Source organism: Melospiza georgiana, chromosome 1 (assembly GCF_028018845.1).
Source record: "Melospiza georgiana isolate bMelGeo1 chromosome 1, bMelGeo1.pri, whole genome shotgun sequence".
Lineage (NCBI taxonomy): Eukaryota > Metazoa > Chordata > Aves > Passeriformes > Passerellidae > Melospiza > Melospiza georgiana.
The window spans coordinates 70,238,387-70,265,806 of record NC_080430.1 but is presented as its reverse complement, the minus strand read 5'-3'; the positions used below and the strand labels follow the sequence as shown (position 1 = coordinate 70,265,806).

General features: G+C 39.0%; 1 protein-coding gene across 1 annotated transcript in view; it reads right to left on the bottom strand.

The window, feature by feature from the left end:
- Window positions 1–7,438: 7,438 nt before the first annotated feature.
- The window catches only part of LYRM4 (LYR motif containing 4), an 85,670-nt gene continuing 65,688 nt past the window's right edge, over window positions 7,439–27,420 (bottom strand). Inside the window, exon 3 of the mRNA XM_058019647.1 lies at window positions 7,439–7,817. Within this exon, the coding sequence (XP_057875630.1) occupies window positions 7,650–7,817 (168 nt within the window). The 3' untranslated portion in view covers window positions 7,439–7,649. The remainder of the gene's footprint in view (window positions 7,818–27,420) is intronic.

The following is a 27,420-nucleotide window of genomic DNA, read 5'->3' as shown; positions in this document are numbered from 1 at the left end:
TGCACTGTGAAGTGGAAGCTGGTGTTTGTCTCATACACGGTTCTGTATTTTCAGATTTGGGTCTGGCTTGGATGACCCTTCTCACTGAGGAGTGACGCTGCCATACAGAGAGGGTGTCCTCAGTAACAAATGGAAACAAGTGCCTTAGTTCAGATCTCCCTATGTTACATTTTGCACCACGTTTCTCAAGTATTTATAATTTATTCAGCTTTTTTGCTACATATTTTTCTGTATTTGTATGTTGCTGGGAAAGGACTTTGTTGTGCACACGGCTGGACTTTATGGCGCTGGACACTTGAATTGATTTTATGGTCTTCACGCTTGCACTGCAAGCCTAGAGGTTGACTGGTGTCCCAACTACTGGTGTCCCAACTCTTGAAATTAAGCAAAAACTACCAATTCAAATGGGTTTGTAAGAATAAAAAAAAGTTTTAAAAAAAGCCATGAAGCTCACCATCACACTTACTTTCCTCCCCCTCTTTTTTTTTTTTTCCTTTTATTTTTTTTCTTTTATTTTCTTTCTATTTAGCAAAATGCAACAGCAGGCATCACAGTTTTGCAACCTGTGGAATATGTGTCCCTACCACGGATGATCCTGTCTGTAAGCAGTGTTTAGGGCTGTAGCTGAAAATGACTGCTGTCCTGCCAGAGCATGAGGCAAACCACCCTTTGAGTCTATGACAGGCATCCTCAGCAGAGCTGTGGCGTGAGGAAGTTTTACTAGCATGGGTGAAAAGTAGGTAGGTCATGGTCAAGTTCTGTTGGGCCTCTTCTGCAACATTGATTCTTCTTGTTTTCTTTTGATACAGTATCTCAAGATATGGGTTATTTCTGGTTAATGAAGAACAATTGCCAGAATGCAGAAAATGCTCTGACATGGATGTGTGATTTCCAGTAAAACCATGGAATGTCATTTTCCTATTTTGAAACAGAGCACAGTAAGAGATTTTTCAGGTCTTCATTTCCTCTGAGGATGTAAAACATTTTAAAGGCTATCCTGACAACATTAGAAAAAATAGCTTCTTGATAAGATTCCCCATACGCTTGAGAATATTTTCAAGCCCACGGCTAACCTGCCTTTTGAGCTGGCTGGAACAGACGCAGAGCTAAAAGCAGAGAGTCTGCTGGGGGAAAGACGGGAAGCAGAGGGAGCTTCAGACTAAGGGTGCTGCAGTTCTGCTCACACGCACACTGCTGCCGAAACACAGCCTGTCCTCCCTCCTCCCAAAAAAGCCTGCACGTACAGCACAGTGCGAGAATACAGCCAGAGACAAGGAGGTGTTTAATTCCTCGGGAAACCATTCACTGTTACACTGTATCAGTTGCTTTGACAACGCGCAGAGGGAGAGCTCTGAGCAGGCAAACAGAAGTTTGTACTGTCGTCCTTCAGGTTACATGCGAACTCTCGCCAAAAAGGTTTTAAGGGAGAATAGTGAACTCTGCTGTTCCCCCATACAAGTTTGTTTTAACTCTGTCATACATTACAGGATTACAGGATGTTACATGGGATAACCTGGTATGAATTAGCCTTTCTTCAGATTGCTGCATCAATGAAATAATGTGCTCTTAGTGTAGGGTCAAGATTGATCCTTCATTTAAATGCAATATAATAATTGGGATTTCTGTAGCCCCTTCCTTATTCTGTGCTTTGTTTATTAGTTGCCTCAGAGAAGAAGGAAACACTGCCAGAAAAAGGAGGGGAGAGATCTCTCCTTAACAGAATTTAAAGGAGCAGCCATATTCTGGTGGCTGTGTCTGGGCAGAGGCGGGACCATGAAGAATCCTGGCTAGCTGTGCCTAGTGATAGAGGCCTGGAAATGTTCTCTGGTCCACTGTAAACATTGACATCCAGAACATGTGACATTTCTGTGTGCTTTTCAGATGTGTGACCTGAAATTCGAAATGCAAGAAAGTACTTGCTGAGGCTAGGCAGTAAAATCTTCTGAGTGCTTCAGAAAATCAGTGCCAATTGTAAATCCTGCCAATTGTGTTAATTAAAGCACAACATTTTTGTGCTTTGATACCTGCTGAAGTGCTTTTATTTGTTACTGAGATTTACTCTTTGTGAAAGGAAGGAGAAAACCTCTAGATAGGAGTCAGACATACTCACTTTTTGATAGACAGTACATTTCTTTGCTCTTAGGATTTTACAGAAGCATAGATTTCCAAAGTAGGGCTCAAAGACAGCCTGCTCACAGTTGTCTGTATTTTCATAGCTGAGGTTCCTGAAGGCTATGGAAATGCAAGGCTTTGTCAAAGATTACACTGGGCAGCAGTTGTAAAAATCCAACTGGACCATGCTTGTACCAAAGGCTTGCAAGCCCCCATCAGCGAATCCCAGGGCTCCTGCTCCTGACCATAGGTTGAGACACATGGCATAATTGCAACATTATTCTCAAAGGAATATTATCAAATGAAGTTATTTTAATTCCATTAAAATCTCAAGGCCAGTAGAGTGAAATGTTAAGTGAGGCACTCTTTCTGTTTGGTTGCATTACTGTTAATGTATTTCATAAAGATTCAAAGCATAACTTTTGGAAGACGTTCTCATAAACACGCTCCCTCCCCTAACCTAAATAAGAAATTTAAGATTTATTGCACTTTTGGAAAAACTCCAGCTCCAAAGATTTTTATTTTATGCAGATTTCTGTTCCCCCACCATGGATTAAGGACTTAGGGTATGAATAGCTGCCAAACGGTTTTATAGGTGTATATAAATGAAGAAAGTTTAATGTAGTTGAAACTCTGTAGGGGCAACTGTAAAGGACATAAAAGGTAAATCTTCCTTAAGCAATTTTTTTGCCATGTACACTTTCTTTTAAATTCAGATTTAAATGATTCAGGAAAGGGCTGTAAAACTAAATTTACTTTGGTGCCATGAAGATCTGTAAGCTTGCATGAAAACTACTTCTGTTTTGTCAGTACTTGGAAAGTCTGGCTTCTGCTCCCATTGGCTTCGCTGGGATTTGGATCTAGCCCAAAGTACTGCAGGAAGGTAAGGATCTAGGTTTAACTGTCCATTCTGTTCAGAGTCTTGTGTTATGGGGTTAGGATAACATGGCACTGTGATGAATGTTCATCTGTCAAGAGTTCAAAATCTGCTGTCTGTGCATGGCAGTAATTAAATCACCTTAATTGTCTTTTCATGATTCTTTCTGAGAGAGGGAAAATTACTTGCCTTGGATTAGCATATTGCCAAAGACTGTTATAAATATTTATGGGGTGTACTCTTTCAATAGAAAGCCTGTACATTCTTCACAGGTCTCCATAGTTCTTTTTCCCAAACACAGAAAAGTAGTTACTTGAATGCACTAATTACCATCATCTCCCCCTCTTGCAAAGCTTCAGTAGATACTGGTTTAACAGCAAAAAAGGTAAGTAGTTTAGAAAGAAACATCTCTTGCAAAACATATTTAATTACCTCTGTAAACTGTGGAATTTTTTTGAAGGTGCATATGTTTGTGAAACAGGTTTGAGAGATACAAATTTTTTCCTTTTACAGTTGTAGAAAATACATGCTTTTGGAAGAATGACTGGCTTCTCTGTTTTTTTTTTTTTTTTTTTTTTTCTGCTTTCATACTAAGGCCTCATGCACTATTCTTATATTCTAAAATAGTGAAAAAAGTAGGAATGTAAACACTCAGTTAAACAGCTGCACAGCTTAGTTCTTTTTTTATAAAGGTCATCAAGCAAAATATTCCCAAGAGTATGAAATAACTATGCCTATGTTAAGAATGGCAGAATAAAGCAAACAGTATAGTCCTGACTTGAATAATGCCAGGATTTCACTGTAGATCATTATGGAAAACTCAGGAAAACAGTCAGAGCACAGCTCTTTCACGGCTCTGTTTACGCGTACATATGGTCTGTGCTGGGAATCAGGAGAGATGCATTTATGTTGTGTTACAGCAAGTAAAGTTGAGGGGCTGGTGCTTCTCCATAGTTATTCTGTCTGCTGGTTTTAGAGGGTAAAAGTTTTGCTTTTAATGCCTGGAAACTTGGAGGCTTTTTTTAAAATAGAAATATCTTTTGAGAAAAGTGAGTACTAAGTTAAAATCCTTCTTAGCTTATTTCAATGCTGTATGTAAAGCACATGCTTCTCACTTGGGTTGCTCTCCTCCTGAAAATCTGTACCTCTGATGTAGCTGGGCATTTTGAATCCATGCTTTCAATTGCAGAAAAAATTATTGAGAGGTTGTAACACACAACAGAAATGCCTTTGAACAGTTACTAATACTAATCAAATTGTTCCTTTTTTCCTTTCAGAGTGCTGTTTCCAAGCTTATCCCATAAAAGTAAGGACAGACTACAGTATAGGCACACACTCAAATTTTGGTTCATACTGATGAGGTCAATAGTTTGCTAAAGTGTCGAGATCGGTAGAACCCCATTTTTATTATAATACAAAAGCAAAACTGTTTTGCTAAGATATTGCAGTTTTAATAAAGATATTTATTAACCTCTGTTCTAAGGGAAAAATGTATACTTTTTATAACAGTGGACATTGTATGTAAGTCATGGGATCATTCCTTTGTGTTTTAACTATTCCTGTTGTTTACACTGCTTTGACAAAATCCAACAAAGCTTCTGACAGCGTGCCAAGAGAGATTTAATGAGTATTGCAACGTAAACAGAACTGGTGGAGCACAGAAGGTGCAGCTGTAAGAGCACAGCAGCTCCGAGGCTGGAGCACAGTGCCAGCTCTCCAGGCTGCTCTCTCCATTGGCAGCGATGAGCACAGCCCCAGCCAAGAGCAAGAACAGGGCAAGTGGACACCAAACAACACTCAAGTCACCCCAGCCTACAGCTGGGCTCGACTTCTTAAGCCAGGTGTGCTCAGCAGGTATTTTTTTTCCATAGTTTGTAGGATTTCAATGATAAAGCACTTGTCAAGTTATGGTTTTGTACAGAACTGGGCACATTTTGGCAAATTACCTTAAAATGGACGTCAGACAAGGGAAAATATATTTGTAGGTATTTTCCAATCATGTACAACTGATATGCACATAATTAACACTAAGTGACCATGCACTTACACGTGTGTTACAAGCAAAGGAAACATACAGGCCTGTCCAAAACAGGGAACAAGCGTCTAAAATGCTGTTGGGTTTGAAGAGCAAGTGATAAGTAAGTGCCTTTGCTGGCTTTGCACTCCTGTTAACAAGCTAGATAGTGTTACGCAGGCTTTTGGACTGTAGAAGCAGAGGAGTTCTTACCTTGCTTCTAATAAGTAATGTATAAATACTGTGTAAGTACAGTATAAACACTGTATGATAAGCTGATCAGTAATTTCAATAAGAACTGATATGTGCTTTACTGAGGTCAGTTGTTTTGCCCTCTGCAGTATGGACTGGGGACAGAGGGAAATTACAGAGCCACCACCACTTTCCCCCCCCTGCCTGGATGGTTCTCTCTGTAGAATGTACCTGAAGGTTACTACTGCTCCTCTGAAAGTAGAAGGGAGAGGGAATCTGAGTGGTAGCCTTGAGAAAGAAGGTTGGAGCAGATGCCATGAACTGGGACTGCAGTAGTGTTTTATCTACCACAAAAACTTAACAACAGAATTTTTAGGCATTAATGGAGAAGTAATCTCTTTCATACTTTGGAAGGAATTAATAAGACATTTCACGTTCCCATGACTGCCTGCCTGTATGACAGGACATACCATCTACAGCTGTGTTCTTGTTGGAAACAATGCTGAAGAACTTCACTGGAAAGGTATTTTTGAAAAACTGATTATACATTGAAATAGTTCCCTTATTTTTTCACAAATATGGTGAAAACAGATTTAAGTATTAAAAAAACCCAAAACCAGTTACCGATAGAGTTGTTCCTCTTTATAAATCAGGGCTATGCTACTTATTAATATGTTTATTTTGCTTTCTAGCATACATTCTCAGATCCTGAAATGGTATGCAGTGCTTGTTTCAATAATTAAGCTGTTTTAGACAAGTATTTTACATGTACTGTTTTAGCAACCAGGTTTCTAACAGTATAAAACTGGCAGCCCTTCCAGGCCTGTGTCTTCTAAGAGTGTGAGATGCTGCATTTCTGTGAGCTCACTGGAAGCTTAAAGAGCAATCAAATCCTTCTTCCCCTGCACTTTCACCATTAACTTAAGTGCACTTAATTATCCAGTTGTTCTGGATATTTCTGTTCAAATACAAAATCTAATGTATATTACCTATTAGAATAATTAAATTCCATTTTAATAAAATGTTCACTAAAAGCAATTTACATTGCAGTACTTATACACCTAATAAGGGGAGAATTATTATTGTATTTGCTTTTTATCTGAAATTGAAAGGGGGCTACATTGGCAGTCTCAGGTACACACTATTTTATTCTGTACACTGTATTGTTCATATGAAATCCAATACTATACATCTCAATATAACTGTCCAAAATGGTAAAATACACTTTAAAGGGCAGTGAGGAATGGGAGTTTGTTCTAAATTAGACACTTCAATTAGACACTCTGCTTTAATAATGTTTTCACAGAGCATGAACAACACAGAAGAACATAAACAAAGATGAATTTTGTGAAGCAAGAAAAATAAGGGGTGGATTTCAAAGGTCACAGTGCTGTGGAACTAGTTTTGAGCTTCTGTTTCTCTACTTAAATCCCCCCCAACAATTCATTGAAATAAAAGCAAACTATTTTTTTCCTGTATGCACTGCTTAATTTTTCTGCAAATTTCTAATTGAAAACAAATTCAAGCACAGCAATGACTTGAGCAAAACCTGATCAAAATTTTTCCTTTATTAATCTTTGGTCTTAAAAGTGTTGAGCCTTCTATGGATATAAGAACAATCAATAAAATGCTATGCTGAGCACTTTTTCTAGGCAAAGCTTTTTGCCACTTCATGATTTACAGCACTCGAGTTACTGTTCCAGTCAGGTTCTTTTTCTTCTGCCAAAATTCACGATGTTTGTGAAAAAGGGAAATCTTTGATAAAGTTAGCTTTCTGCTAATAGCTTCACCTCAACAAATTAAAGGACTTGGTGGTGAAAAAAAATTTGAAAGCTCCCAAGGGTCAGTAATTCAAGTCTTCCATTCTGCTATTCTGATCAGTTAATTGCTCAAAGTAGGACTGGTTATTAATATTAACTCTTGGAAACTAAAGAAAGGACTAGTGATTTTTTTATGTCACCCCCTGAAATGTCAAGGGATGCTCTTCAAGGAAACCACACAATGCAGCCTGTGATATCTGTAAGTATCAAAGTCCAGGAGACGAAAATTCTGACCATCTCTGGTTTTAATACTTTAAATAAAATATGTACTTACTAATTTAGTTCAGATGCTGGATATTTTTAAGTGCAACAGGATTAATACAAAATCAGTAACTGGGTGAAGGATTTTAAATCTTTAGGGGTTTTAAACCAACATGTTTTTTGTGGTCAGTGAGAGACAATGTCAGCAGCAGAATAATGTAGCTGGTTGCAGGTAGTTTAATGAAGTTTTATTGTTGAAATAGAGCAGGAACTATTCCATCACATAGGACACACAAGCAAACAGATTCCAAGACTACTTTATATGCTATTATAAATCACAGCTATTTATCTTAGAACACGTGACCCTTTAGAAAATAGAACTGTGGTTGCCAAAAACAGTCTCTCAGGCATTTCTTATGGTGAACAGACAAGCTCAGAAGTGGGCATGTGCAGTTTCTGTACGTGGTGCAGTTTCTGTACGTGGTGGCACTGTAGGATGAAGATGGGCCAGTGTTGTTTCAGGAGCAGAGGCTTTTATTGGCTGTATGTCTGGATACTCAATGATCAATTTTTCTGTGGCATACATCTGGCCAATGGTAACCTGAAATCAAACCAAAACATCAGTAAACAGGTTATAATTTAGGCTGCACAAAAACCCCCAAGAATTGAACAGCCCAGATATTCAGCTTTTTCATAATTGCATTTTTCTTTCTCTAAACATTTCTTTTTGTAAATAGTACACTTGTCTACACCTTAAGAAAAATAACCAATACATAAAATACCTGCACATATAGAATCTTGAAATAATGACATTGAGGAATACCATTTAAAGTCTCAAAAAATAACATTAGAAGTTACAACAGAGAAAAAGCAAGCAGGTTCTATGTTGAGAAAAATGAAAAGACAAATATAATGAAAAACAAAAATATGGATATAATCAGCAGGTATTTCTTTTTCTTTTTAGGTGGAGAGCCTAGATATAAATTGCATGGCACAGTACTATTTACCAGTTCCTTTGGAATCCTAATGTAATTTCCCTTATTAATGGGGAAAACAGTTCAACAGTTGTTAGTTCAGCAGCAGCATTTTACATATATTGGAGCTACCTCTTGTTCAGAAGATGGTATTCAGACCTCCTATATTTGTGCTTTCTAGGAAAGCAAAATGAGGAAATGAAATATGACAAAAATGCAACATTGATGCTTTGACTCCTCTTGTTCTTTAGCACTTTCTAGTCTGCCCCATAACATTGGTAAATTGTGGCTGGAGGAGCAGCTGGCAGTTGTCACACACAGCTCTTGGCTTAGCAGCTGAGATGGGGAAGGAAGAAGTTTCATGCAAGTAGGGTAGTGAAAGCAGAAGACAATGTTTATTTTTAAAAGCATGGATTTTGGAGTCTACTTTTTAGTATCTGTTGTGCCCTTTCTTGCCCGTACCTTTTCCTTCAGGCCTGGGTACACAGCAGCTCTGTGTCCTTTTCACTACAAAAAGGTTCATACATTTAAGTGTTGAATTAGGACAAAAAAGACTAGATGCTGAATTACACTAAACATGGTATATTTAGTAGAATTCAATACTGTGCAAATTAAACCTAACAGCAAGTCAGGCTCTCAAAGTAGTAAAAAATCAGGGAAAGAATGTTTTTAGCATTTTCCATTTAACATTTTTTGTGGGGAAAAAATCCTGGCCTCTCTTGAATAAAAATTTCTCATCTGTGCTCACACTCACAAAAAATGTGAATAATATTGCCTTTTAGGAAATGAACTATTTAATCTTGATAAACAGCCTTGTCTGAAACTTGTAACACATTGATTTTAATCTTGAAATATTTATTACAAGGGAGCATTTATGAAGCTGTTCGTAAAGGAACAGAAGTTTTCCTTGCCAACAAATATTTCCTTCTTTTGGCACTCTGAGCTAAGTTAGTAACAGCATATGAACAACTCTGATTATTTTTGAAGTTTCTTATGAAATATGTTGCATACAGAATATTTAATACAAAGGCCATACACAACTGTGACATGTGTTACCCACAGAAATTTTAAGCTGTCAACAAGTGTTACTTGTCAAAGAGAACTCGCTGTTCTGGGTTATGTGGCAGGCTATACACTTTAGTTGCTGCCTTACCATAAACCATGCTGAAGCACTTAATTTTTGTATACTGTGTTTTGGAGCCCAAAGAATCTTTAATCCTTTCCCACACAGTAGAGCAAATTTAATGGGAGGCTCAGAGGGATTACAAAAATGCTGAAACCTGAATTGCATTTTTTTTTCTCCCCCAGCTGGGGGAGATACATGGGACTGAGTACGTGACTTCTCAGTCAATCATATTCAGCTGGGGCAGATGGATTTGTAGGAGAAAGGTACAAGCTGCTGTTTGCTGTCCCTGTGCCAACAGGTGATGTTATCTACTGCTGCACCTCTTGACTTGAATGCAATAAAAGCACAGATTTATGTGTGAGCTGCTTCCTTAGCAAACCGCAGGCGTGCAGGCATTTCAGCAAGTGCAGAGCCACTATTGCTGTGCTGTCGGCCTTTGCTGGGCTGCTGCAGCTTGCCTGCTCTGCTGCCTGCCTTCCACAACCTCTGCCATGTCACTGTAAGCTGAACTTTGAAACCTAAGGATTTTTGTTTTTTAAGCCATTAGCATTGAATTTTTAAAGTTATGATCAAGCCTTTCCCATGTGCCTTAGACAAAACAAACAAACCTTCCATTTATAGCTGCTGAAAAATTCCCATCCATAACATCCCCTGCCTCAGCAGAAGGATTGCACCAGTATTTACACACTGACACTCATTAACCCTACAAACCACAACAGCCCTCTTGCAGTGTCCTCACCACCCTGAGCCTAAAGAAAGCATTTCAGCAGCATGCACTCACTGTGGAGCACTCTCCCAAATTAGAGACTTAAGTGGCCACCTATTGTGCTCTTTTTCCATTGTGCATGTTTGTAGCTTGTACACCACATTTACTCTTCTGGTAGGTGGCTGGAAGCCAGTGCATAGGTCAGTGCCAGGGGAGTTCCACTGACCACAGGAAATGTGAAAAACACCAATCATTTGTTCTTAAAATTTTAAAAGTTTAATTGTAATAAAATGGTTATAAAAATAGTAATACAATTAGAGTAATAGTAATTTGTATAAATTGAATTAGGACAATATGAGGCAATAGAACTAAAGAGTTACAGATATCTGGGTACCTTTTTCTGGGCAAAAAAAGCCTGAAAAAGGACCCCCGTTAACAAAGGATTAACCTTTAAAAACCATAGCCTGTTGCATATTCATACACTTCATACATGATGCATAAATTCCATTCAAATACAGGATTCTGTCTGGTCATCTCAACTTCTTCTGAATCCTAACAGTGCCTTCGAGGTGGAAAGAAGTTAGTTTCTTCTGATACGAGGGCAATAAATTCTCTTTCTCTGAAAGATTTAGTTGCTGCAAGTCCTTTCTTTAAAAAAAGTATCCTACATAGCATAGTTTCTATTTTAATATTTTTTATAACCTAAAACTATATTTGACACACTACTTAAGAGAATTAATACAGCATTACTTTCTAACACAACACATATAATAGTCATTTTAATATTTGCAAAAAGCCAATCATAAAATATGCATTTTTCACAGGAAACTTTTGGGGAGAAAGGCTCCATCATTTGCTCAGCAACTTGCGTTTTGTGTGTTACCCAAAAGTTTATTTACCTCTCTAGGTAACACATTGCAATTAAATTCCCCAGAATTACCCAAAAGTAAATAAACTTACCTCTCTAGGTAACACATTGCAATTAAATTCCCCAGAAAAGAATGTGCAATAAAGAACCACACTGTCATCAGGAGAGGACAATAAATAGAAATACAGAGATGCTTCTCAGCTCCTTTCGGATTATTTGATGTTTAAATTCTGCCTGAAAAATGATGTACTTTGACAGGTCCAGCCCTCAAAACCTGATAATTTGTCTTTGTTCAAAGATTTAGTAAAGTCTATATGGTCAGCTGTTTTTTGTGAACAAGAAGACTCCTTCTTGTATTGCCTTCTGTCTGGGTCCAGGAGAAGGCTTAGGGCTTCAGAATGGGATTTATCAGCAGATGTGAGACAACAAACGGGGAAAAAGAAATCACTGAAGAGTAAGCATTAGTCCGTCTTTTAACCCAACCATTCTCTGGTTATTAGGTCTTTGTGTGTTCATATGGAAACAAGTACTAGTCCTTTGTCATAGCTGGCAGGAAGCAACCACTGGAATTAGCCACTTCATGCAGTCTTTCATTGCTATTGGGGGAAAAAAAGCATGTAGGAAAGGTTTTCCCTATATAACAGAGCATCAAAGGTATGTATGGGGAGGTGCAGTAAGAATTAAACTGTAGAATTAAGAATTATAGAAGTAAAATCTGAATGTCCTGCAGACACTGAAAGAACATGGTATTACCCTAAAATTTCAACAAATCCAGCCAAATTGACTGAACTCTGTCCTCTCTAAAGGAGTCTGGCTGCCAGTGCCCGACTCTCAGGGACACCTGTGGCTGGTGAGCAGGTTGTGTGTGGCTTCCGTGCCAAGCCATGTGACAAATGCAATTGCAGTGGGACAGTGCTGGCCTGGGAGGCAGCCTGAATCCTAGGGGCTAACCTGAATTCTACGGGCTAATCTGAATCCTTGGGGCTGCCTTCCCATCTTGACATAGCTGGTGGAGTAGATCCTGCAGTCCTGCTGCTACTACTTGCAAAATACCACTAGATTATATTCAGTTTCTGAAGGTGTGTGGCATGTCTTGTGTATTTCATCCACACAAAGATTTTACTTTGCAGCTCAGAGTTGAGGTAGAAGTGACTGCTCATATTTCTGCAGGGCTGAAGATAAGGTGACTGGGTTTTACATTTTTTTTCGAATTTGCCTCATTCAGAGTGCATAGTTCTGCTCTGAAAAGTACGATGGCATCTTTCCTCGACAGCTCTGTATAAATGTCTGTCTACTTAATTAATCACCACATTTTTCCTTCCTTAGGCTCTGCAGCACAAAGGTGGCCAGACATCTCTTTTTCCCATGTACTTTACAGAATTGTAATTGTGTGGCATATAACCCATGAGCTCTAACAATTCCTGCTGAGCCCAGATGAAGACACTTTTTCTCACTGTCACTGAATTACTCATCCTTATCATCCTGCCAAACTTGCCAATCTCCAAACAAATAGCTACCTGCTTGTGTGAGGTCTCACTGATAAATTTCAGGGTGAGTGCCCTAAAATTACTCAGGTAAGTAGCTAGGCAGCAGCCTTTCTACCCTCAAAAGCAAGCTAATTTTTTTAAAAAATTGTTTCATGCCACTGTTTATTTTTTGATGACAGACAAAAGCAGGAGTGGCCTAAAAGGAGATGGTGCAACACTCTCATCTTATGTAGAATCAACTTACTGGACAATGCAATGTCTAAACACATAAAAGTGCCACCACAGCACAGTAATACAGAAACACTGCAAGACAGCAATTTCTCTAGGTGTCAGTTTTATAAAAAATTGATCTCCCAAGAGGGTCATCACTGGAGAAGTAACAATGGTTCCCTGTTTTTCTTGAAGAAATGCTGCTCATAACTAAAGCTGATGTACAACAGATCGCTTTACATATTAAAAACATTTACATATCTAATATATATATATACAGGTTGTTATATGTACATGCATAAATATGTGAAAAAAATCAAACTCAAGATAAAATCATAGCCATTTTCTCTCTTTTATTACAAATTTGTAGACAAGAAATTGCTACCTTATTACAGGCAGGGATCACATATAAACATATACATTTTCATGGTTCTTTATTATGGATAAAAAGGAAAAAGTCCTGCATATTAATATATTTATACCGTACACAAAGATGCACACACACATAAAAAATCAGGGTTTTTTTTCCTGTTGCACCTAGGAAGTTGACAGGTGTATCTCATGGGCACACTGCTGAATCTTAACTAGGAAGAAAAATCCGTGATGACACTACAGTCATATTGCATTTATGGCTGCTAATCTGGGCCTCTAACACTACATGAAGACGTTCCACATTCATATTTTCTGGCACAGTGACTATAAAATGCATCTTAAGTGAATGCTGACAAGAACAGAAATGTTCAAGAATAAAGGTTATTTTAGGATCTGGCAACAGTCTTCTAAGTTGTTTACCTGAAGTCTTTCCTATTAGATGATGCCAACCAATTTGCAATCCTATTGCAAATTTAAGTGAAGTGGTTATTGTTCTTAAGAAGCATTACCTTTTCTCCCCACTCCCAAAATCGGATATGCTATGCACAGCACACTTTATAATAAAGTTTTCATATTTACTAAGGTTCAGTTTAATACTTTTTATTTGTTTTTAAATGGATATGGACAGACATTTTTGAAATTATCTTTTACTGCAATAATAAACACACCAGTGTGGTACACAGTAATTAATACAACTCAAATGAAACGAAAATCTCATCAATAACTTCAGTTCTTTGCCAAATCTTTGTGTTGGTATTAAATGTTATAGCAGAAGCTTTATTTATTTTCACTCGGGAAAGACTGTTGAAAAACTACATTTGGCTTCTTAAACGCATAGGTTATTCCACTCTCCAGAGCTGGAATCAATGTGGAAAAATATTTTGGAGACATTTCCCTTATTTTAATTGATTCCATTTGTCTACAGAGAATGGGAAAGGAAGGGAAGGAAAGCACAGAGCTGAGAAGTTGGAACTATTGTGTATTTTACTTCTGTAAGCCTGTGTTTTGCAAATGCTGTTTTCTTTGTTTCTTTATCCCATAACATATGCTACAACCACTGCTACATGAAGCTTCTGAGACGGCAGGAAATATTAATTTATTGCTACCATTTGTCTGGCTTTCACAAAGGTGTGAAGTGAAGTAAAATAAGGCAGCTAATAGGCAAGACCGTATCTGAAAGTTATTTGTGTTAATAATGATAAATTATGTAATTTTTTTAGAACCATAAGCACTTCATCTTGAACACCTTAATTTGGATGATGTATTTATTTAACATTCTCATTAATTTATTTTATGGGTCTCCCTGAAGAGATACTCTTCAGTGAAAAGAGCAGAGAATCTCATCTATTACAGCAATGATTTACACATAAAATACTGTAAGCATATATATTCATATGCATTTTGTATATGGTGATCTAAAATAGCAAGGGATTCTTTTTAATCACTTAATATTTCTCAAAATATTCTTAAAATTACCCAACAAGGCTACTGCCCTTAGAGACAACTTGGACATGACAGACACGGCCTTTACTCCAAATAGCTACACTTGATTACAGCTTGAAGTAACAAGGGCCCTCATCAGAGAAGGCAAAACAGGAATCTTTCAAGCCCCCTCCAGCCTGGATTGTTCTATGATTCTATGAAAGACAAGTGGACCAGATTGTGTGGGCCTTCAGTAAAGTCACAGTTTTAATTCTCTTGTTTCCTGCAAGCCACTCAGCCTGCAGACAAAAAGGAGCGTGACAACAAAAATGCCATCTCAAAAACAGGCAGGGGCCAACAGCAGATGGCTGCAAAGGGGAAGAATCAACCCTCTGCTATTGCAAAGGTTACCTTACAAAGGTGTCAGAGAGTGAGGCACAGGAAAGTAAGCAGCTACTGATTTTGGGCTTAAACAGACAGGTGAAGGTTTGATACAACACACATTCAAGGAAGAAGCAGATCTGCAAATGTAATGTTCTGTGATCTTTTCATGCTTTCAGCATCCTGGCAATCTCCAGACTCCCACTTCTCCTCCCTCCCTATTTATTACCTGTTAATGTTATTTCAGCATCTTGCTGTTTCTCTGATATTTGCATAGAAAGCCTCGACCTTCACAGAGCAGTTCGAACTCCTCAAAAAGCCAAACACAGAAGAAGCAGGTCTTCTAAAGAGTCAATCCCATGTGGATAAAGGGGAAGAACCTAATATAGCCTGATCTCTTCTTAATATAGCATGAAGAAGAGAAAAATCACTCAGGTAAGATGCTGAGTGTGGCAAGGGAAGGAATATAAAACATTAGTACTTGAAAATATAGAGACAAAGACCTGGATAGCATTGTGCTGAGTGTGGTATAACAGGTAGTCTAGTAATGCTGAGACATTTGGTATGTAAATACCCCGACCATTCACAGAGGACCCTATGTTTCACAGCAACTACATAAGCAGAATTCATCAATGCCAATGTGAGTGCCTGCCTTACTTTTGTCAGTAGTATAATACAACAGCCACTGTCACAAAACACACATTCTGTACCAGGTCCACAAAAGTACTGTAATGTTTGTGTATTGCAGATACAATAACTCCACAATACATACAAAAAACTAAATTGTCATCATTAAAGGAAAATATTTTATTCTTCAGTGTTTTCTTGGATCACTACTTCCAAGAGACTTTTGGAATGGAACAGTGAAGAAAATGTAGTCATTATGGACAGTTATAAGCAGATATTAAATATGCTTACTGAGTAGTGTGATCAAGTAATTCTGCAGCCCTAATAAATTTTCATACTGTGAACTACTGCGGTACTAAACTGAGCTGCCACAAGATTATGACAACAATCACAATTTAAAGACCATCTTTTACAACATTTGTATTTAAAGTCAGATGCTAGAAATGCAATGTACTGCAAAAACCATCTTTAGTCTTATTTCTTATGTAAACTGGGGAACTTGGCTGCTGAGAAGAGCTGCTAAACAGCTTCAAAAGATGTATATGGCATGTCTGTAGATTAACATCTTTCAGAAAATGACTTATCCACCTGTACCTCTCTGCCTTTTCTTTTTTTAATAATGCTAATCACCTTCTACATTTATTCTCTCTTCCAGTTCCTGAAAATACCTGATTTTGTCCCAAACTGCTCAAACTCAGAGAAAGTTCCAGAGCAGCAAATGGAACACGGATTTTTTCTGTTTTTAACTGACATTTGCTTGTCTAAATGATGATTGTTCAAAGCCTTGAAAAGTTTTGTCTTCACCACATTTTTAAGTGAACAGTACATAAAGTAAGTGCAAGGGGAAAAGTACATAAAGTATGTTCCTTGGGAAACGCTGAACTTCAGGAGCTAGGACATTTTAAGACAGCAGGTACCAAGATACCAAGGACTGAAAAGTGGGACTGGCAGGATGTAGTTCTGGGAAGATGCATACAAGCAACATGCCAGAGAGTATGTTGGAGCTGACACAGACCAAAAGCAGCCCAGAAGTGAGCAAGCCCAGAGTGATGGGAACAGCCAAAGCTACTGATCCTTCAGTGAAGAAAACGCTGTGTCACACAGCAGTGCTGATGGCTCCAGAAAATGCATTTGGTTTGGCAGCATGGAAAATGTTGGTCACCCCTGCTGTTGAACCAGCAGCTGTTCTGATCCTAGCTGGGCCTGAGCTCACGTCCATTCAGAGTTCATCCCTGTAGTACCTTACACAGCACTGTTGTCACCTGTGCACATTTGCTACACTTTGATTTTTCTGAACTAGAAGTTTTCTCAGTATCTGCAGTACACCAAAGCGTGAGGCTGCACAAACACCTGCAGTAATAATTCTATGAGACAAATGGATAACAAGTACACAACATGTATTATGCTTGAGAAATCTCCTGTGGGAGCTACCTCTCTCAGCAGCATCCTGCCCAGTATTTTATAGAAAGTATACATAGGTAGAAGAAGTACAGAGATGCATAATTACTTTCACAGCTCAGATCTTCGATTACTCGCTTAAACAAAAGAATTATCTGCAGCTTGCAGGAAAACTGCACCAATTAAGACAGGCTGGAACGATCATCTATTGCACATGCATCGAATATTCTTCCTTTCAAGTATAACACATTGTGTACATTTGGTAAGGGAATATCATATTAACTAAATAAACTTGAATTTGTTTTCTTGATTTATTCTGATCTTATTCAAACCACCAAACACAGAGGGGAAAAGTTCAGGTGACTCAGAACTGTAATATTGTTTAACCTAGCAATTTAAAGTTTCTGTTTTGTTAATGTCCTTTGAGACAGAAGAATGTTTTTAAAAAATGCCTTTAAAATCTGCTACTGAAGCTATTAGTGGGGACATGAAACACATATTGACCTGCTAAATTTTGGATTTGAATGGATGCTAGCCACATTTTAATTATTTGGTGGTGATATATCTTCTTCAAGACTCCAAACTATACATACCAAATTCTTGGTGCTGGTTACAGGATGGCACGAGGTACATTGCATTTTGTAAAACTGACAGGTGCTTTATTAGCATTTTAAAGTAACAAAGCCTTTTGTGTTTCAGAAAAAGAAAAAGTAAATTCTATAACACAGACCAGTTTCCAAGACATAAAAGACAGAGAAAATTAATTTTCCCCTGTCCTCCAAGAAGGCTATAACCAAGGATTAAACTTAATTTTATATGAGGAACAATTTACTTTAAGGTCCCAATATGTCTCTTCCTCTGCACTGATGTTACCTTAGATACACCTCAGATGTGATTACAGACTGGGCTTTTCTCTGTGCCCATTCAAATTGCAAAATTATATTTGAAAGAGAAGAAATAACAGATTGAATTTATCTTTGGAAATTGTAGATGTATTTACAAAGATAAATTCTGTATTGGATGTTTTTGATTCAATCTGCATCTTTGCCCAAAAAAGGAGCACCCAATCGAGGCAAATACATGCCAAGTCCCTACTGCAGTGTTTAGGAGATCTCTAAGCATTTCAGGACAGAAATAAATTTTTATTTTTTGGCATTAAAAAGACTTCCTTTTTTTGGCAAAATTTTTACAGATTACTAAACTACAGTCATCTGTTCCTCACAAAATCATAATTTCCTTGTTTATCTTACTTTCTGTGATGGAGGATATCCAAAGATTTCTTTTTCTTGCTCAGCCATCATTCTTGGTTTACTATCTTCAAACCTCCACGTTTCAAAGAGCATTTTTCTACTCCGCCCCTCTTTTGTAAGAGTTCCAGTGAAAGCCATAAAAAAACTTTGTTGCCTGGACTGTCTACACTCTTTAAGAACCTGAGTAGGAGGCCAACAAGAAAGGGCATTAATGTTTTAGGACTGAGGATAGATTTGTTGAATTTCAGTCCATGTTTGGGCCTGTGAGTTCTCACTTGCTATCCATTGCGCCAGGGTCAGCTTGAATAATTTCTCAGGTCCAGCTCAGTTTCCAAACCAACACCCCACTGAAAAACCATTACTTTGATCATCTCCTTGATTAAGCAACCTCTGCAGAGCCAAAACCTCAAAGACAGTGAACCACTCTGTTCCTCCTGAAGTTACTACAGGTGATGGTGGGCAGGCCTCTGACTTCCTACAGCCTCTCCCCTGGGGCAGGAATTGCTTCCCTTGCCTCTCAGTGCCAAGGCAAACATCCCCTGCAGCACCACACCAAGCCAAAGCCAAACCCTCGTGCTCCAACCTGCCCAGGTTGAGGTGGGTGTCCTGTCATCACACTGCTCTGCAGGGGGACACTTAGGCACTTCCACACACAAATGGGTTAACTTCCCAGGGCTCCTCTTCCCAGCCCTTTGTACAAACAGAAGGAAAAATTAACGAAGAAGAAAATAATTATTTGTAAACCCTGCAGCTTTTGAGCAGGAGATACCCGTGTTTGTGTGGATATAGGGTATAGCTTACATTAACTTGTTTAATTGGACTAAACTAAAGCAGCATTTTTTTTTCTTTTTTTTTGGCAAAGATAAATTACTGGATTTAGCACAGCTGGTAAGAGCTAATTCTGTACAAAGAGTTCTTTTCAGTAGTGTGGGTGGCAAAACACTTTCAGCAACTGGCCTAATTAGTTCTTCCTCCTTTTCAATAGCACAGGACAGTTCAAAAAAGAAAAAAAAAAGATTGTAATTGAAGATATGGTATAAAATCATCCTGTTTGCTCTTCTGGTTTTGCCAGTCCTCCCTTATTTAATGTCACACTAAGCAGAGACTTGCCCTAGTATTTTGCAGCACAGATAATAATTAGGAGTGGGAGGTTAGCACTTATTCCAAACACAGGCAGGGAGCAATGTCTGTTCCTCTGCACACGTCGGAGAAGAGCATTCCTCACCCAAACCACTCCGGCGAAACCCAGGCAGCAGAGTGATGGATGCACCACTGAGGGCTTTCCCCTCGGCAGAGCTCCCATTCTGGGCGGCTTGTTTAGCACAGACTGGGAAGCCCGAGCTGCCAACGAGCTGCACTCCCCAGCGCACGCTCCCTGACACGGATCATTTACGTGACAAAAGACAACGCGGGTGCCAAGTGGGATCATTTCAGCTCCACTGCTCCCGAGGTACAGCCCACCAGCTGCAGGGCAATAACCCACTGCCCAAACCAGCGAGGTACAGCCCACAGCTGCAGGGCAATAACCCACTGCCCAAACCAGCGAGGCACAGCCCACCAGCTGCAGGGCAATAACCCACTGCCCAAACCAGCGAGGCACAGCTCACCAGCTGCAGGGCAATAACCCACTGCCCCATCAAGCGAGGTGCAGCCCACAGCTGCAGGGCAATAACCCACTGCCCAAACAAGTGAGGTGCAGCCCACAGCTGCAGGGCAATAACCCACTGCCCCATCTAGCGAGGTGCAGCCCACAGCTGCAGGGCAATAACCCACTGCCCAAACCAGCAAGGTACAGCCCACAGCTGCAGGGCAATAACCCACTGCCCAAACCAGCGAGGTACAGCCCACAGCTGCAGGGCAATAACCCACTGCCCAAACAAGCACTGACTTGAGCATACTGACACCTTTCCTTCCATACAAGCTGGCCAAATGCACTTGGGCTCGTCCACCAGTGCACAACACCCTGCAGCTGTCAGCAAGATACAGCTCCTACTAGATAAAAACTGGGCTTGGCAAGATCCACTTGACCTTCTGAATGTCATTGAGATAAAGGGTAAAAGGCCAGGAAGGGCACAGATGTTTGAATTTACCTTCATTATAGGCCGTCTAGGAAACTGCTGGACATTTTTTTCTAGCTGTTGTTTTGAATAATGATTCTGCAGCTGTGCTTGAGTGAGTTACAAATCTATTAAAAAACAATTTAAATTGTTACAAGCCATTACCAATGGCTTTTTCTCCTAACTAGACTGAAAGAAGGCAGGATTATGAAAAACTTCTGTTAGGAAAAAACTGAATGTGAAGGGGAAAAACAAATTAAAAGTGAAGAGTATTTTATGAAGGCAAACAGAATGACCAACTAATAAGGAAACTCTCCAGAGAACTTAAAGAAAAACCCAGCAATGAAACTAGAAAATAGCAGTGTTTACCAGTACATACAGTTCCTGTTTTGTTTCTTTTTAATTATTTTTATATTTGCCCATTTGTTTCTGTTGGCAGCAAATAGAAGACAGAGGGCTACTCCTATAGGTAATATTAGTCAGTCTGATGAAAAACAAGAATTAATAAAACTTCTTAGAATTGCCCACTGCTCATTTACAGTTTGAACAGTCTGATACTGAGAATAATATTTTCCAATACACACTTCTCCATAATGACTGTTAGACAGTCTACAGTTTTTGGTTGATGGAAGGTTGTTGATGAATTTAGAAAAGACTATTTAAACACATGTTGGGGAGAAGGCCGAGACAGGAGGCAGCTATGGGGAATAGACTGAGTCCAGGAATTTGACAGTGAGAAATCCTGTCGGAAGTAATTTCTAATACAGCACTTTCCTCTTTCTGTGGCTTGACACCTTAAGTATTTCTAAATTTTCCTTCCATTTTCTGTATATAAATATTGAAAGAAGAAGGGAAACTGACTGACTATAAACAGAAAACAGTGAAGCTACTACACACAAGCTATTATGTAAAGCAGAGATCTGTCCTTAATCTTTCAGTATTAATCATCTCAGAGTTTTAACAAAAGGAGAGCAAGACTAACTGGTAAGAGATTCAAAATGATTCTTTAATGTATATAATGCATGATGTCCCTTAACAAACATATGCACCCAAAATTCATTTTGCTCATTCTATCTCAGCTTGTTTATTTTGCTATTCAAAAATATCGTAAAAAACCCCTTACATATAAGCCTGTGTACAAAAGAAACCCCCCTCTGGGAAAAAGCACAGAAAAATGAGCCAGTAGATGGCATTGTGGCACTTCAAAAGACATTCCAGAAAATTCCACTTAAAAAACATGCAAGCCTAAATGCTGTGTTTAACCACTTACTGCTTAACCAATGCAGTATTTTACTCCTGCTCCGTGCTCCACATGCACAACCGAATAAACAAAACTGCATGATGTAACCCCACTGTCACACTAGCCCTGAAACAAATCTTGTCTGCTCTGGTTCCCAAATCCAATTAGCTCCATATGCTAAATTTACAATCCCAGTCTTGAAAACATGATCCTTATTTGATGATTAATGTCCCACAAGCCATGGCCATCATAGATATAAGAGAATAGATGTGATTAGTGGAAAAATTTTTGCTAACACAGAACCATATACAGGACCCTACAATCAATGCAGATAATACTATTTCCTGCTGTACAGCAACTTCTGTGGATAAGATACCCCTCAAAAGTAAATTTCTTAAGTATTTTCTGAATATTCTACATAATTTGTTTCAATTAAGCTGCTAATACGCCCTCACAGCTAGAGATGAGAAGACTGTAGCAACCCACCAGTTTCTTGCACAACACAGCAGTTCTCTATTCCTCAAACCACACAAATTTGAAATAATTTTGCAGAACTCAAGATACAAAAGACCTTGTGAGTTTAAGAATTATACTTCATACACAGACAAACTTATTTAAACTGAAACTACACTTTCAATTATCAGTACTTTATCTGCAAGCTACTTTATCTATAAACCTGCTTTACGTTGATCATGTCTGAACAGGGGTTGGAGCAGAGATTTCTGGAGCTCTCTTCCAGTCCCAGGTATTCTGTGAGGCTTATGTATCAATGCCCCTCATGACATTAGTCTTTATGAAAACATCTTTTCATTTCACTATGGTATTCATTTTCTCAGGAAGTTCTAAAAATCCTCATCTCAGAAGGAAAAACTTACAGGATCATGCAAATTAATCTGACTACCTTAAGGACTCTAATTAAATTCAATAGCATACTCTAAGCATCCAGTTGTATCCTTTTATTTCATGCCACTTCTAGAGTAAACTACAGCAGTTTAGTTTTCCTAATGGAAAAAATTCAGCTTCAGTTCTTCACTGACTGATAGCATAATATTTGGATTAAGAAACAAAGGAGCAACTCAAACTTCATCCACAAATTAACAGATCAAATATTTTTGTAAATTTAATAGCTACAAAAACATCATCCTCACTTGAATAATGCTGGGGCTTATATATGAAAATTCCCTTTTCCGGTTATAAATAGGTTTTAAAAACACAGAATGATACAAGAAAAATGTTTCTTTCATCCCCTATGAAGTTACAAGCATTACTGTGAATGTTTAGGTATTAAAAATGTCTCCTTTTTGGAACAGAGGTGGTCAGGTTGGGATGGAGCATCCAGGAGACAAGGGAAAAAAATTAGTTCCTTCCTCTTGTCATCACTTCTTTCAACATGATCCCATCCTTAGAGGTAGGTGACAAGTGTCGCAAACCCAAAAGCATTTCAAAGAGAATAGAATGGTGTAGGGGGGAGAACATAAGCACTGATAAGTGGATCTATTTAAGGATCCACCTTTTCCAGTATTTGGTGCCCACCAGAGTCCACAAGCAGTTCTTCAGGGAAAGGGAGCATGAATATGACACACATGCCTATACCTCTTTCTGCTGAAATGCCTCCTCTGCTTCCAGTGACAACAACATTTTGGCAACCTCATGGCCATGTAACCATAACACCATTTTAACAGACGTGATTAATTTGTCTAATCACCATTTGAACTCATCCACCTGCTGGCCTCCCCAGCATGCTGAGGCATGTGGCAATGAGTTCTACCATGTAAATGTGTACTTGGCACTTCTTTTGAACTCTCAAGCTTGGTGGTCGATCATTTTGCTTTGACCTTGTAAAACATTCAGAAGAGTAAAGAAAATGTCACTCTACTTCTATTTTCCTCAGAAATGTTTTTCTTCTGTGGGAGTTTTCAAGTGGTATATTCCTCATACCCAGGTACCAGGAAGGAGGGTAACTCAGAGAAAGTACTCAACCAGCTAACATCCATGTGGTCAGGAGCAGATGAAACAGGAGAATAGGCACCCTTTCTGAACAGGCTGGAAGTGCACCATGACACCCTGCAATCCATTTGACAGCACAAGTAGGAAAAGGTGATCTGACTGACTGCTCTCACTACTGTTAAAGCAGAGTCATTCAGAGTGCCCAACTGACCACACTCTGGGACACAAAGCCCATTGCATGGGAGTGGACCCTTGGAGTAAATACAGTGTGACCTTGTGTGGTGACCTCCAGAGCGTGGTGGCTCACAGGCAAAGAAAAGCATCCTTCACCATCTCATTTATGATGTGTGCTTGGTCTTCTATCCCGTGAGGCTTGGTGGTGCGGATGGACACAGAACCAGCAAGAAGATCACACAGGTTCATCCCATAGTTTTGCCTTCTGGGAAGCCTACCTTCAACTTAAAATTGTTACAGGCCTCTCTTGCCCGCATTGAACTGTGATTTGCAGGGGACATCACCTGCATGTCAAAGAAAAAAAACATTTAGTAATTTTCTTGTGTTCATCAGCTACCCTCTGCTACCGTGGGAATCCTTGATGAGGAAAGCAGCCTGACCAAGGACAGACATTTTTTGTGGAAAGATTTCCTTGTGGCTGAATCCACAGAATTTGATTTCCTTCCAAACCCATCCAAGTGTTTAAACATTTTGTCTTTTGACATACTCATAAATATTGGTTCTTCTCATGCAGCCACTGCTTCAACAGGATCAGAGCTGGAGCATATATGCAAAAGGATTCATACCCTCATCACACCAGGTGCTCTTTTCTCAACCCATTCAGTGGCTCCCGATGCTGTGCTCAGCCATATCTAAACATATCATGCTCTATCTAATATCTGTTTGTTTTACAGAATGGCAAATACAGCCAATTCCCCAAAAAAGAGATTGTTTTGAAGATGACTATTGTTTCAAAAGTCCATGTTATAAACAAGTGGTACAAATTTTGAAACTTTAAAATGAGCTTGGTGCTGATTCACCAGAGCAGAGGCCACTGTTTAGCACAGCATGAGTCAATGGAAATTTTGTCAGATACTAAAGAAATGGTGACAACTGTGGTTGTGTCATAGGCTTCCACTGCTCTTCCAGACCAAAATTCTAGTCAGAAAAAAAACCCCCAAAAAACTCAACCAAGCCTACTCTTGCATAGGGAAGATCTGTGCTAGACCTCCCACTAACACAGCCTCTGAAGTGTTCCACTGCTTGTAGGACTGGTAACTATTTGTGAAAGAGTAACTTTCTAAACCATGCACACACACACAGCCATGGAGCATCTGGACCAGGCAGGGAGCTCAGGCTTACCATTCCCTCAGGCTGGAGGCATCCCAATTACAACATCTGTCCAGAAGGAGAAACAGATGGCCAACTTCTCCAGACTTTTCTGCTGGCCTGACCTGATGTCCTTTACACCAGCCACTTGGGCAGACAGATAATAATAAATAAGATTGCTAATTAAACCCCCTGGGTAAATTAAAGAGTTAATTATGTGACAGTACTTCTCAGTCCTAAATATTGGGCTAAATCACTGGGGCTGTCTATGCACTCACTAAAAAAAAGCAGACTGACAGAAAAAGTATTATCCTCAAGATACTACATTTGCTAATTTGCTGTACAATTACAGGGTTAATTGACAACCTGCCATTTCTGAAAGCAGTCTGACAGACTTTTCCAGGCACTCCACCACTGCCTACAGCAAAGCTATGTGAGGTACAATAATATCTACTGCTCACAAGTAAAAAAAAGCTCTCAACTCAGCAAGAATTGTGTTTCTTAAAAAAAAAAATTAAAATATCTTACTAACTGGTGCTTAGGATTTTCTGTACAAATCAGCATTTACAGACTATGATTCCTCACTTTGTTTCAAGCTCACAATCCAATCAATATTTATATTAAAATACACCAGCAAGGAAAAAGTTCAAAGTAGAGCTAGCCAATTAGGAATTTCTTTAAGCTGCAAGCATGCAAATCAAATTGAATTAAAAAATTAAAATTTTTAATCTTAATTTTTGAGGGTTCTTCCCTCCATAAACTCAGTCTTTAAATGCACTATTAGTTGCAGAGAAATTCTTCTAAATGACATTTAAACCATTTTTCTAAACCTATTAAGATTGTACGTTTACATTGTCTGCATTTGTGCTGGCAGTAACTTCTGAAGCTGCCACCTCATTTTTACAGCAGAATAAAGATGTTATGTTCTCACAAGTTCCTATGGACACCTGGCAATCACCTACAAAAGAACACACAATTAATGGCTTCTCTGGAAGTAAAGCCAGAGTTTGAGCGCAAGTCTTTCTGTTTACTCACCAGAGAATCCACTCAGGAGAGGGGAGTTGTAAAGGGTCAGCTTCCACAAAATCTTTTGACTGATGAGGTAACCAGAATCATCAAGCCATGGGGCCCAACAACGTAAGAAAGGTGATTTCTGAAATTCACACCTCCACAAACTGCCATTTTAAAGTTCAGGCAGGACAGACCAGCAAGCTACCATGAAATAAAGGAAGGGATATTCAGAGCCACTGCCAACTCCCTGGTGTTCCTTGCCCTTACACTGGCTACAGACCTCAGCACCCACTGATCTTCACTGGCCCTCACTTCCAGTCCCAGCTAAAACTACCTTGTAATGAACGCAGGACAAATGTTACTAATCCCTGAGGGCTGCTAACTGAGGTCACTTCTTCCCTGCAAAGTCACACTGTGGCTTGTCCCAGGGGGCGACAAATACGTGCCCATCTCTCTCTAGATACAAATCCTCTAGCACCCACCACAGGAGCTTGCATCTCACTGTGTTACTTTGTCCCAGTTGATGTTAAGGGACACAAATTCAATTTCTTTCAGTCACAGAGGGAAATGTTGAATTGTCAAAGGATATTGTAAGAGACAGATTAAAACTTGCCCTAATTACTAAAGCCTGTTTGAATCAATATGCAAGTTACAAGGCTTCCCATGCAAACCGAACAAGTTAATATTAGAAATAATAATGATAAATGCTGTGCTTTCATCAAAAAAAGCTTCTCCTTTGAACTTCTAATTAGGCAATAAGAATGTATTAAGCATTTTAGGGAGAAACTTTCTCAGGAAATACAGTGATAACACATTTATCATTTTCTGTGGCTCACACGGTATTTGACATAATTTCTCCTTAGGACCCTCCTTCCCTCCAACCAGCTAAACTGTCATGCCTTAATTCCAGAGTGATTCCAAGTTTCCCTTAATTAGGAAGGTTATGAAGAACCACAGAATAACTCCTTAAGTTGTGATCTAGTTGAAAAAGCACAGAGAAAAACAGTCTGAGGAGATGCAATGTGAGGCTTGGCTCACATCAAGTTGAGTTTTCTACTTTATGCTTTTATACCTTAAAAGTATATGAATATATTTTCAGAATGTGTTTTCAGTCTTTTTCCTACTGTACTTTCCTTCAAAAGAGAGGTGCAGCCCCTGCACAAGACACAGCGTGAAAGAACCCTGCCAAAGAGGAATCACTCTTGCAGAAAGGATCTTGAGGAGTTTGTTCATGCAAGAATCTGACCCAGGAGGGAAGCACAGTCAGGTCACTCTGAATCAGACTGCACACCTGAGGTTTTTGAGAATGTGCTTATAAGGTGAAAGTCAGTCAAATGCCACAGAATAACATGTTGGTGTTCAACAGCATCCAGTGTCCCACTGGCAGCCACTAGTTCCATGGTAAGGGAACCAGGGAGAGGGAAGGTATTTCCTGATGTGGCAGCAAATCATCACTTACTGGTCTGTTCAGTAACACCCTCTGAGAAGACCAGATGCAAACACGAATAAGGCCACAGCTAATGTAAACAACAACAACAACAACACCCCCAAAAACAAAAGCAAAACCAACATTAGCCAATGTCATACAAGAAAAAAACATCACTGGGAGGATAAAATGGTACTGGCAAAAATTGGCAATAATTACAAATTATCCACTATGTTCATAAGAGGCATGAACATAGCTTTCCACGTATTTCCAAATATACTAAGACTCTTTGAATTAGTAAAAGATACTAATTACTGGTAAGTTAAATGATGGGAAAGAAAATGCTACATATGAGTGCCCAGAATTTTAACACATTGCT